General features: G+C 39.6%; 1 protein-coding gene across 1 annotated transcript in view; it reads right to left on the bottom strand.

The window, feature by feature from the left end:
* OLFM3 (olfactomedin 3) overlaps nt 1-14043 on the bottom strand; it is a 52515-nt gene that overhangs the window by 15717 nt on the left and 22755 nt on the right. The window contains exon 2 of the mRNA XM_062003634.1: nt 1562-1708. Within this exon, the coding sequence (XP_061859618.1) occupies nt 1562-1708 (147 nt within the window). The remainder of the gene's footprint in view (nt 1-1561; nt 1709-14043) is intronic.

Genomic DNA, 14043 nt, shown 5'->3' with positions numbered 1-14043 from the left:
CTGTTAGGCACCATGTTGAAGTTTTGGCTCACGAACCCCCCCTCCCCCCAACCCAAACCAAGAAAACTCTACTATTCTAAGACAAACCCAGCAGTATTCCTGTTGTTTGCAAGAATATGCAATGTTTGAAGTGATAGTCATGTTTGAAATGACTATACCGTGACCTACAGAATGTGTGCATTCAGGGAACACTCTTAAAGTAGGACATGTTATTATAGCACAGTTGCCATTGGCAGCTCCTGCTTTCTAGTTGCTGAAAGCAGTCAAAGTCCTTCAGGTCTTGGAAGAACTTTGTTTCAATTTGGCAAAAGATGCATTCACATAGAGGCTCTAATTAGGTGACTGTGCATGGACTTAGTGAAGTATTCATACAACATTACATACCCTTAACTAACACAGTTCCAGTCATAAGAAAACACTGATTTAGGTTCTTTTCTATGGTAGCTCAGAAACTAAGTTGAGGTCTTAACACCTCCAGCCCTCATCCCAAAACAAAGTATGTGTTGTTTGGTTTTTTTACATTACTATTTTAATGTTTGGGGACTGGAATCTTGTTCTGTGAAGTGAACAGCATGAGGAGAGGTAGCTCCTGCTGTGTGCTGGTTCACCAGAGTCCTCCCCCTGCATCTCGCGCTGTGAGCTCTGTCACAACCTGAAACTAAGTCCCTACTGAAGATCATAGAAGTTTAGGGAGGGAATATCTGCAGGGAACTGGCATTATATTGACACTGGAGTGATTTTTCTGTAGCTAGAAAAATACTGAAAATTGCACACTAAAAATGCATTTTTAAGGCTACACTTTTATGTTGCTTTCTGCTGCTGTTCAAACACACCCTCGGGCACAGGTTCTGTACCAGTAGCTGTGACACAGTAACTATAACCTTGGTTGCTTACACAGGGAATGCAGGACAGTGGATTGTCTTGCAGCATTTTTTCCACCGTTAATGCAAAATAACAGTTCACCATTAGTAACTGGTTCCACTAATATGCAGTAGCAGATAATACTGGAAAAAAGAATTGGGTTGTTCGGGAAAATATGCACCACAAGAGAATGAATAGACAGTATTATTTGAGGAAAGAACCATGAAAGAAAATGAGAACTGTTTCTCTTCTGTGCAGTCTGCTTTGCAGATGCTGTCATGTCTATGTCTTGTTATTTGTTGAGAAGAGGCAAGGAATGACCTTCAGGAGTCTCATGATTGAAACAGAAGCTGCAGTTTAAATCCCAGAGCAACTGGCTAGTTTGAGGTGGGATATGTAAGCTGTTTTTACACAGAAAAATCAATCCCATCTGTGTGTAAGGAAGAATTTGGGGAGGAGCAAATGAGAGAAAATGGAACTTGAGGTGGCTAGATAAGTGGCTTGGGTTGGGAAAGGTGTGATACAAGGAAAACAGACAAATAATAATCAGTGGTGAGAACCAGGCAGAGGATACACCCTGAAGAAATATCTTTACTATTAACTTTTCAATACTCCATTATATACTAAACTTAGAGGGAAAGGAGTGGATTTGCATGGGAAGTTTAGTGATCAAAAGGAGGACTTTCTTGGGAAGACTTACCTTCTCTAGCAGCTGTCTGAGTTGCCTGCTTTTGGCGTCTCTTGAACATAGGTTTTGTTCAGGTGCAACAACAGTGCAGATGCAACGGCCATCGGGATCCTGGGCTGAGCTATAAACTTGCCACCCTTCCTTAGGGCTGATTTGAGTCTGTAATGAGAGTAAAAGTAAAGGCAACTGAAGCTTTTGTTTGTTTGTTCGAAAACCTACAAGCTCAGAGTATTTTTAGTTTTGAAGTACATGCTTGCAGTGAGGTTCCTTCTAGTCAACACTCATTATGCTCTTAACTAATTAGATGATTGGTTTCATACCACATCTCACACCTTTCTAACAGTTCTCTAGAAGTATTAAGCACACATTATTTCCAGGGTGAATGAGAAGAGATTTTTGCTTGTGATTCAGCACAAACTAGTTGATTGAATTCTTTTTGCAAAGAGATCTTACAGTTTTTCATCAGCAGAGAACAAGTCTGTCCTTTCAGCCTGAATGACTTTTACTTTAGACTAATGGAGAAAACAAAGACAAAAAAAGAAGAAAAATAAAGCCCCAAGGAGAGAGCACAGTGTATGTGACTCATGCTGGGAATTGGCTCAGAAGCAGTTGGAGATGTGGGTTAGCAGGTTTGTTCTTAAAGATGCAGCACACAGAAAACTCTTCTCCATTGACTTTGATTCTATGACTTCTACTGCACATTCACCAAAAGGGAGAGGCTTTCTGCATCGTAGTTCTGGAAAGTGTTTGGTTAGTTTAGGTGAACAGGGGTCAGGGCAAGTGTGGCAGAGTGCAGTTAAGATGTTACACATCTTTCACTGGGACAGAACAACTCTGGAAATTCCTAACCTGTTCTTGTTTTACAGCAATCATGACTGAGAATGAAAAGCACTGCTTGCAGACCAAGCTAACACTCCACTGCATTTAAAGCCTGTGTGATACCTTGTGAGACTAGCTATCTGGCTATCTAATGGGACATATAGAAATACACAGCATAAGAATGAGGGAAAGCAATATGATAAGATAACTGGAAAGATTCTACTGATGGAATTCAAACTAATGAACATGAGAAGTAATTTTTAACTGTAATTTGAAGTTAGTATTATGTATGATTCTTCTCTAATAATATAGTATTGACTATTGAATTTCATAGTGCAGATGTTAATGGATGCCACTGAAGCAACTTTGGTCTGGACACAGTTGGAATCAATTAATAGTTGTATTAAGTTGTACTCTGTCAGCATAGAGAGTGACTATTTAAGCTGACAAACTTTGATACTGATGCTTTACTGGTAGCTTAGTGAAGAGTAAGTTGCAGCATTCCTCACCTCAGAAGACATGCACTGCCTCTGTAGACTGAGGTTAGAAAAGAGCACAGATTTTTCTCAAGAATGGCCTCACTTATTGCAGAGTTAATTGAAAAATCAAAATAGTGTTGTTCCTTGGTTTTGCAAGGAAAAACAGTGTCACAATGTAGATGACTGTAAAAGAGGACAGCTGAACTTGCCTCAGGGCTTGCCAGACATGCATACCCAGAGCTCAGTGCTAAATTCCACTGCCTCTACCGTGTTGTCTTGACCTTAAATTTTTAGGGCAAAGGGAGTCTGGTTTAAGACATGAAGAATAAGAAAAGCTAAACAAAATTACATTTGCAGATACTAAAACTATGACCTTGAACAAGTGAAGCCTATCCCTTCATAGAGCAAGCTCTATCGACTTCAGTAGTTTCCATGATTCTCCATGGAACTTCTGTCCAGACAGTGTTGTCATGCAACAGCGGGGACAAGAAGCTTTTGTTGAAGTTCAGGAATGTGTTCAGGGCAGAAATACTTGTTATGAGTGTACAGAAAGTTGTGATAGTTGAGCCTTATACCTGCTACATTTAGATTGGCAGCATCTGGTTTTACTGCATTCTCAGATAAGATCTCCATAGTGGAGAATGTATGAGATACAAGGATGATGCAGAGTTCATAGCAAAGCCATTATAATCCAGCCTGTGCTACCAAAAGTACTTGTATATTCTAGTGTTATTGTGTGTCTATCTTGGCTATGTCTAAGGAAAAAACCCCTTTATTCAATAACTTAGCAGATATTTTCTTAAGGCATCTCGTATATGGCTTGATTTTCAAAAAGTAACTGCTTTTGGGAAAATATTTATCACAGAGACTGTCAGGCCTGATGTGTATATGTGTGGTTATTGACAGCATGTGCATAAATAAATGCTCACATAATACTCCCACAATTTAGGCTTCAGTTCTTTGAGGTTCTGTGCTTCCTTCATTAGGACATGTATTCTGAGTGATCCCACAGAAAACCCACCATGCATGTCTAGGTGCACTTTGCTGGGCTATTTTTTCCCCCCTCTGTTATTTTTCAGTTTGACATTTAATCCCTACCTCAAGCAGAAACTGCTGTGCCCTGCAGGGAAAGAGCTAGAAGGCATCAAAACCTTCCAGAAGCTACTGCATACTCTTCAAATGTAGCCTTGCTGCTGACACAAGCCTTAGTAAACAAGCAAGAAAACAACAAGAGGAGAACAGCATCGATAATGAATTATGCTAGCTCTTGAAAATCTGGGGAAAACAGAGGAGTCCCTACAAAGACCAATATTAACCATTGCCATGGCAGGCTGCTGTGCTACAGCCTCATTTCATTTACCTCCAAAAGGTTTATTTCTCCACTTGCACTTTTATATATTCTGCTAAAACTGTTACTTCAGTTAATACTGGTGACAGGCAAATGGCAGTGCAGATTCTTAATGTGGTTGCTTAAATATTAACAGTGTTTTCCAGTTTGGCTTGCAATTTCAATGCTGGGGCTGGATGGAACAGAGCTCAAAAGAGGAAACTCTTTCCCTGATCCACCTCCCTGTACAGTTCTTATAGCCGAAGGGAAGAAATTGAGGGTTTTGATTCTTTCTTTTTCCTGGTACAATATATACAATTTATGAGCTGTATCTGTGCCAGGGGAGAACTTCTGGAGGAGTGCATGTGCAACTGTGTTCAGTGGATGAGTTGCCAGGGGATAACTCTTGACAGCAGTTAAAAACCATCCAGTGATGGCTTCAGTGTTACTCAGCACGTGGGGCATAAATTCTCTCAGCCAACATCTGATGTTTAAAGAAGCATTTATGGTGTTTGGTTTTATGCAAAACCACACAACTCAAGTCCATATATATATTTTTTTTTTCCTTTACTTGGCAGATGCTGCCAAGCTCAGATAATCAGGGTTTTATGATTGTTTCCTAGCTCTACTGGCACTCCTGCTACCCCTCTTGCAACATGAAATGTGCCTATAACTCAGTGAGTGCAAAGAGCATTACTGAAATGATACTTGGGAGGCATTTATATCAGCAGTGCTCTGCTGTAGCCAAGTATGACAGTTTATATGTCAATATTTACTAACACATCTATGTGTGTGTGTATAAACAAATGTGTGCTCTAATAATTAGTGTGCATCTTGAAGTTACTCACTTGCAAATTTAAGCTGGATTTAAATGTGATAAGGAACTTTATGGCTTGTAATATCATCCTGGCACAGGAACTAGCCATGCATACTCTAGTTCAAGTTTACATTTGAGCACAAGTTACATTTAAGGAAAATAAAATTTCCTGCTCTTAAACACAACAGAATTCTTTCTTGTGACATAATTAATGTTAAAGCAATAACATTTGCATCCTAAATGCAGAGCTTTTCTGCAGTAATGTTTTCCCTGAATGCATAATATTAAGAAAATTAAACATTGATTACTAAATGCATCATTTTTAGTTACAACTAAAACTCCAAGTTCTCAGCATAGTGACTTACTGTACAAACAATTCCATTTACATTTTACATAACACACGGTTATGTAAACATCTGATTGCAGCCACACAAAAAGACACATAGAAAACAGTGTTTGGCTAAACATTTAGGAAAATGCTGTTCCAGTTGAATTTAGGAATAACAGTGTAGTGTTCCCTCTTGTCCGGCTGAACTATGACTTTAATTGTTAGGCTTCTCATGAGCAGTCACAGCATTTCTGTAGGTCTTCATTAACAGAGGCTGCTGTATGTGAGTATCAACAATAAAAAGGGATATTTGTGTCATTTGTATTGTAACCCATCCTAGCCTTTCTAAAATTTTGGTACCCAGCCTTCCAGTACCAATGTTATTTTGCTTCTGGCAGTTCTTTATTTGCTTAAAGGTACTCTGATAAAGAAGAAGAGGAAGGAATCACACCCCTTGCGTATTGTAGTGAATAGCTCACATATAACAGTATTCAGACAAAAAGAAACCTCCTGCCAGATAGTTTTGTCTTAATAATGCAAAACATTTCTCTGGAACATTAAACATAGTTAAAAAGAGTCTAGACAATGACACTGCCATAGGATTTTTAGCATTTGTGCCCAAGATGAAGGCATTTGTTCTTAAGTATTTAAGGATGCTACTTTAAAACGTTTCCTCTCATAGTAAGACTACAACACGCAGACCATTGTGCAGTTTTATGGTGCCCAAAGAGAAGCATGCATGAAGTGATGATAGGAAGTTTAGTAGCTTAAAAAAGAGATTTACAAGGAGGCAACAAACTAAAGCTTTTGCTGGCACTTCAGCAAATAATACTACTTCAGCATTAAGATGGCTTGCAACACATCACAGCTACTTACTAGAGTATCTGAAGTGGTTATTCGGGTGGTGTTTAGTCCTACCAGAGATGGGAGAGTTTGGGACATCCAGTTAGAGATCATTGCCATGGTACTAAGAAGAGCACCAAGCTTCAGCAGTGGAGGACTCATTGCTGTGCAGCTAATGAGTTTTCATAGTGACTGATGAACATCCCAGTGCAGGCTGGCAGTGAGAGGCGTGACTGCAGCACACAACAGCCACAGCATGAGAGGAGATGGAGCTACTCAGACGTAATCATCCATTAGAACACTCGTGTCCTTATTTGCCCCTCGTCTTTCTGCTCTTACTAACAAATACTTTGGACTACCTTGTGCTGACCACTAAACAGACAGTCCTTTCTAGGCTAATAACAATTGCAGTTTCCAGTGGGAGATGGCATGGGTGACTCACCTCTATACAGGTGCCAGAGCCGATTAGTACTTAGTGTAGTCCTTGCAGAGTGCTATGCATTGCTGTCTGGAAGGCAAAAGCCCAATCACAAACAACCCCCAACTCCCCATCACTGCTTTGGTAGAAGTATGCCCAGGTCTATCTCTAAATATGATACTGTATTTGTGCAAGTGGATGGAGAAGGGAGAGAACTCTCAGTCTGCTCTTGAAAACCCCAGAAACCTTTCTGAACCTTCCTTGATTTGTTGTTCTCTCATCAATTACGAATGTCAGTGACTTTATAATTTTCACAGTTGGTTATTAAGGTATTTGTTGTTCATGAAAGAACACTGAAGCAGTGAAGATCCACATTTCTCAGTGTTCTTGTCAGTTTATACTGAGAAATATTGCATTATATCTGGGGCTGTCATACTCACTATGTCTTCATTGCTGTTTGGACAGAAAGAGAGGACAAATTGTGGGTTGCTCATGTAGAAGTTCGAGGCTTCTTTTGGCTGTAATCTGCTGTTAAATCTCCTGTTCTCTAGTGCTCACCTCCATCTTCAGTAGCTGTTTATCTTTTTTTCTAAATTTCACAAGTGTATGGGGGTGGAAAAAAAAAACCCCAAACCACCAGAGAAAAAGTGTGGAAATCACTGTGCCCTTGGAGTGGCTTTATTTGTTTTTTTTAGAATAACTTTTAAAAGAAGAAATGCTGAGCAAGGATTTCTAGAGCAGACCTTGCTGAAAAGTTTGCAGGGAGATAGATATAGTAGTCTGTTTTTCCCCAGAGGAAGTTATGGACTTTGTTTCTGAATTTGCTTCCAAAAGACTATATGTTTCTTAAGGAATGTTGGCAGTTTGTATGAAGCAAACCTGTAGTGAAACTGAAAGGATGTGTTTTTATAGGAGTGTGTGATCATGAACATGTAAAAACCCTGCAAACAGGTTTTCAGAGCTCGTATACCAAATTCAGGCCAGATTTTTCTCTACCAATACACAATTATTTCAACTTGAAAAAGAAATTGAAATCCATTTTGAGAGCTATTATATAATCTTATAAGGAGTCTTCCAGCAATAGAATACAGAAGTTCTGTGTATCCAAGTGTTAAATGTTTTCTGGGACTGAGATGGTAAGGTGAGCTGTGAGATGTTTCAAATGCTCAAGAAACCTAACTCACTGAAGCAATGCCTTTTAGAACAGTGAAAGAACGTGAGTCTGCTCATATCCAGCTCCTGCACAGAAAAAATAATCCTCTTTGTTCTAGTTTCTCTGTAGACACAGACATTGCAGTAAGACCTAAATATGAAAACGACCTCAGTAACATGCTAAAGGTCTTGTACTTTTATTTACCTGTACCATGTTGAATGTGCACACTTGTTTGCATTCATTTTGACTTGTTTCACATACTTTTGTCTAACTGATACTGAAAGTCCTGGGACAAAAGAACACACAAGGGTTGTTTTCTCCAGGGAACTCAGGCTGCTGTCAAAATACTACCTGGTAGCTGATAAGGCTGATGTCTGAGTGAGAAAACACAATCTTTTTGCTCAGTTCCAAAATAGGTATCCCAGTAAAAAAAAAAGTCTGCAGTGGATCAATCTCCTTGATCCATCTTAACTCCTTTTTCTGGCAATGGGGGTTGGACTAGATGATCTCTGGAGGTCCCTTCCAACCCTACCATTCTATGGTTCAATGGGCAGCACTGGATGCTTAAAAGACGAGTGCAAGAAGAGAACAAACATACAGTAATTGTTGTTGTAACTTCCAGCAAACCGTGGTACTTACTGGGCCAAGGGTTCTAACTTTGTGTTCAACAATCTTTCATGATGCTCTCTTTCATGAATTTCTCAACTTCTTGACCCACCTGTACTTTTAGAAGGCATAACATCAAGTGCTTGTGATTCTTCAACCCTACAATGTGCTATCCTTCACCTTGTTTTTCAAATGTGTCTCAAACAGGCATTCCATCCCATTTTCTGAGTTAGAAAGCTGTGGTCTTGGACTAATACTGAGTGATTTTTCAGTTATTACAGCACATGATTGCAGCAGTTCAGGAAATAGTGGAAAATGGTTGTGCTTTGTGTCGCTTTGCAGCCAAGCAGTGGAATGTCTGATCCTACAGGCTATGGCAGTGAAAGAGGCTTTTATAGCATAGTAAGCTGTTCTGACATCAAACTGGTCAATGACATCCCACATTTCAGCTTCCAAATGCAAAGTATTCTTAAAAAAAAAGTAAGGACACGTCATGTCACGTTACACTCATTCTTTTTAGTTGCATTTGTGACCAAAGGAAATGACGTCATTCCCAATTTACAAGATGACAGGAATTTTGCAGTTTTGTGGGATTTAGTGAGCTGACAACAGAGGAGCATAAATGAAGACTCAGGCAATACCCCATCAGAAGCTTTCTTTTTACTGACACTCTCCATACAATCTGTAACCTATATTTTTAGAATGTCTTTTCAGCAGTTTAAGGCTACTGTGTATCATCATCTGCACTTAATCCCTGTGTGCAGCCATAATCCCTAAATTAATAAATCCCTAAATCTAAACAGAGTATCAAAATTAAAACTGTAGAGAGGCCTATTGCCTCACAGGAGAAAAATATGAGATGAGGAGTGTGGGCATCAATGAATAGCTTAGAAGCAAAACTGCATTTCCAGAGAAAAAGGTTTCTGTGCACAAGTTCAACGCAGGCATTTTTCTTTCTGGCTTAGGTGGAAATTCACTCATGAGTCAGTGAGTCTTTAAAAGACTGTATAGCAATGTGATTGTGAAGAATAAAATTCATAGGCAAAGCTGTTGAAGCTTTACATAAGCTTTCAGATCTAATTAATAAAAAAGGAGTGAGTTTTTGGTTAATGAAGGCATTTATATAACTTTTGAGACTTGATACTAATTTTACAGGGAGATTTAATGAACTCGTTAGCAAATGAAAGAGAAATTTAATGAAAGATCTCTACTAAGTCTTGTAATTTGTTTCTGCAGCTTGGCTAACAGTGATAAAGTGAAGGGACTTCTTGCACATGGGCAAAAAATAACTTGGGAAACAAGCCTCATCAATCATATGTTATAGAACATAGTATTCAGGATCCAGATACATAAACATAGTCCTTTTGGCACCCAGACCATTCATATATCAGTCCTCCATCCCCTGAAAGTAACTGAGAATACTGATGCATGGGTTGTCAACAGACAAAAGTTGTTGAAATTGTGTCATCATTCTTTATTTGGAGCTAAAAGGTGAACTTCTTTCATTATGGGGAAGTATTTTGCTGTGTGATTTCTGTGAACCATCACTCAGTATCATGAATCACCATGTCTTTCATAAACAGCCAATGTAGCACCATTTTGGTCTTTAGAGTGAGCAGAAACTCTTTAATTTTCACCTGGAAACCCAGTGTGCCCTTGGTAATAGAAACATCACAGGTATGATGTGTGCTCTCTGTGACATGTTGCTTGGGTGAAAAGGTTTTTTCACCATCTTGATAGCAGCAGGGAAATAGGAAGAGTCCTGCACCTGGGAAGGAACAACCCATGCACCAGGACAGGCTGGGAGTCAAACTGCTGGAGAGCAGCTCTGCAGAGAGAGACCTGGGAGTCCTGATTGATGATAAGCTAAATATGAGTCAGCAATGTGCCCTCGTGGCCAAGAAGCCAATGGCAGCCTGGGGTGCATCAAGAAGAGTGTGGGCAGCAGGTCAAGGGAGGTTCTGCTCCCCCTCTGCTCTGCCCTGGTGAGGCCTCATCTGGAGTCCTGTGTCCAGTTCTGGGCTCCTCAGCTCAAGAGGGACAGGGAAGTGCCAGAGAGAGTCCAGCACAGGGCCACCAAGATGATCAGGGCACTGGAGCATCTTTCATACGAGGAAAGGCTGCAGGAACTGGGGCTGTTTAGTCTGGAGAAGAGGAGACTGAGGGGAGATCTTATTGACATTGACAAATATCTACATGGTGGGTGTCAGGAGGTTGGGACATCCCTTTTTTCTATAGTAGCCAGCAATAGGACAAGGGGTGATGGGATGAAGCTGGAACACAAAATGTTCCACTTAAACATAAGAAACAACTCTTTCCCTGTTGAGGTGAGGGAGCCCTGGCACAGGCTGCCCAGAGGGGTTGTGGAGGCTCCTTCCTTGGAGGTGTTCAAGACCCGTCTGGACATGTTCCTATGTGACCTGATCTAGGTGACCCTGCTTCTGCAGGGGGGTTGGACTGGATGATCTCTAAAGGTCCCTTCCAACCCCTACCATTCTATGATTCTATGAAATGGTGTAAATAAGTGTTTTCCAATGTAGTTTGGGAGGAGAAAGTTCCCAAGTCTTTAATATCTCCAGAAAAATCCATATGAAAAAAATGTCCCTGCTTTTCTCTTACCATCTTAACCCACCTTGGGAACAATAGAGTCAGTGCCTCAGAACTGAACTATGGTTTTCAAAGATCAGAATATAATATATCTGCAGTTTTATTTCCTACCTTTTTCCTGAGCTGAGTAAAGCATTATTACAATGATATTTTTTGATCAGATTTGAATCACTCAGTACTTCCAAAACATCCCATAGAGAAGTGATTTAAGAGCACAATGAAAGACATATTCTTTTCAGGCACTTGTAAATATAAGGAGGTTGATGGTTGTTGGCAGAACTTAAAATATTTAGTATTTGAAATATAATAAAATGATGATGGCATCCTTTTCTTTATTTGAAGCCAAATAAAACTAGCAGCAAGTTGCAGGCAAGCTGCTCATCCTCAGGGCTGTGACTTGCCATTCTGCTGCCTAGGAGTTGTTTTGTTTTTTGGTATTTTACAACTGTCTGTCCCAAGCAAGAGAAAATTGAGATTCAGGCCTCCTGCTTCTGCAAAGCACCCAGACGTTAGATCATGAAAGTAAAACCCATTAATGTGAAACTGAAACAAAAATGGATACATCTTAGCCAATTTGTCAAAGTGCTGCTGGCATTAAGGCAATTAAATAGCAATAAGAAAGCTCTATGGTCCATCATTGTTAGTCTTGGAAATCGGTTTGGAGTTTATAACTAAAACGATTTGAAGTCTCTGTGAAAAGAGATGGGTTGGCAGAAATAGGAAGATGCTGAAGAAAATATTGTAGAGGTCAAAAGTGGGAAGCTGAAGAAATTGCCTTCCACAAATACTTTTTTATTGACTTCTCACTTTTGATGGACTGCCACATGAATTGCTTTTTCTAATGACCATAATACATAGTCAATCTGTTACAAATAAGGAGAAAAGCGACTCCAGATGGACACGACCTCAGCAATGCTTAAGGAAAATAGTTGTCTGTTTTTGGGCCAGATGGGGTGCCACGGGGCTATCTGCAACAATTGGGTGGGATTCTTTAATGTCAAGTCTAATGTTTAGGAGTTTTGAGTTGTTTTTTTTTAAAGTACCCCAAAACATTCTGTACCATGCAAACATGGTTGCTGCAGGGAAATGCCTGCTGCACGTGTTCTTTTTTTCCTCATAAGCTTCCTCGCAGTAAAAGGGGAAGAAAATGCTCCAAAGAGCAAGGAAAGTAGAACTAAGAACGCCTGACTTCAGCGGTGTGCAGCCAGTAATAACATGAAAACTCGCCTAATGGATAGACAACAACAGATAATTTGGAAGTTGTTGGCTTTGTCAACAGAAATAAACCCCAATAAACTACTAATTAGCTTGTGGCAGCTTCTCACCATTTTAGACTCTTCAGGAAATGAACTTCTGCAGATCTAAATCTGATGCAAGCGATGACCACTTGAGGCTGAAGGCTGTAAATAATACTTGTCTAAATTATCCCCATTGGGAGCTGTTTTTCCTTACTCCCCTGTGAATGTTTTCCAGCTAACACAAGCCATTTCCTGAAGGGTACTGTAGTAAAACCCTGCTTGAATTTATACCATGTTTTTCCTGGAAGAATTTGAGGAGTTTTATAATAAAGTGCTAAAGTTTAGCTCTGGAGTAACTTAATTAAATGTCAGTCACTTTGCAAATGTGTTTTTGCTGGTTATAGTCAAATAATCAAAACCTGCAGTATGATGAATTTAAGATATTAAACTTCTCACTGAAATTTTGTTGAATGACTGTGACACAAAAGGAAACATTTTGCAATGCTTCCTTTTAATCAGTTACTAATATGTGAAAGAGTTTCTAGGTTGCTTTTTGATCCACAGAAAGTTTGTCAACTGTTTCACTTGAGATAAATTCAGTGGGTTTTTTTAGTAACATAAATGGATGTTTTGGTCTGAAAACCAAATTCTCGTTTCAGAGAGTTTAGAGTAAATACCAGCTAAGGGCACCTGAATTCTTTTGAAAAAATGATAAAGACATGAAATATACTTGTTGTCTACCAAGGTACTGGATATAGCCACACTCTAAAAGCAAGAGAGGCTGTGGGAATGACCTAGAGCCTGGGAAAGCAGGCTACAAAAACACACTTAACTAGGGACAGTCAAGCAATCTTGTTTTATCCTGAAATCTAACTGAATGTTTTGCTGCTGGCAGTCTTTCATGTTTGTTTATTGTTAAGATACATGTCTGAGCTGCTCAGAAGAGGCTGTTTGCAGTTTTTGTGTGGTTTTGATCCTTCAGACCTCAGTCACAATTTCTGAAGCAATATAGATTGCCAAATTTCCCCCTTAGCAAACGACTTTATCAGTTGGTTTAATAAATGCTCCGACCTCTTTGTAAAACTTTCATGTCTTAGTGCATACACTGGCTGCAGAACGTTCCCTTAATGTGGAGTATTTTGTGTATTACACTCTGCTTTCTGGGTTTAGAACAATCTGACTTTGGAGTCTGATCCCCAGATCTGGATCTCTGTTCAGAACTCTGTACCCTGGCTTCAGATTTTCCACCTTTCCTTGCAGCATCAAATACTTTCCTTGGAATTGTAGCTTGAGGGTACCTCTGTTAAGAAATTGAGGTATCAGACTGCAGACTTATATTTACGAAGGGACTTTCAAGTATGGACTTTCCTAGTCGTTCCCTTGAAGGTATGATTAATGGCCTATAAATAAATTTTGGGCTGTGCAGTATGTTTAGAAGAGATTGCAAAACACAAAGCAGTATCACAACCAGTGTTCCTGGATGACTTTTGTTCCTGCTATGGATTCATATTGAGCTGATCAGCAGATTTCATGTACAAAGGTTACAAATACTATCCAGGTATAAATGCCATTTATTGCTTTTACTCTTCCTCTTTGCACTTCCCTTGGAGGAAATAGTGTTTCATTCAGAAGATGTTGTTCCTGTGTTGTCATAAGTTTACGTTGTCCTTCACTTGGCAAGGGTGTTAGAATCTAATGAAACCAGTATGGGGATGAAGGCTGGGAACTGGGAAGTGCAAAAGATTCACAACAGGAATGATAAAATCTCTTACTTTGACTCAAAAATGAGGTATTAGAAATCAGATGCATTAGGGAAGGAGCAAATGTGGTCTGTAGTGCAGCTTGCTTGGCAATCAAAA

This window comes from Colius striatus, chromosome 10 (assembly GCF_028858725.1).
Source record: "Colius striatus isolate bColStr4 chromosome 10, bColStr4.1.hap1, whole genome shotgun sequence".
NCBI classification, from domain to species: Eukaryota; Metazoa; Chordata; class Aves; order Coliiformes; family Coliidae; genus Colius; species Colius striatus.
This window is presented reverse-complemented; position numbering and strand designations above follow the sequence as displayed.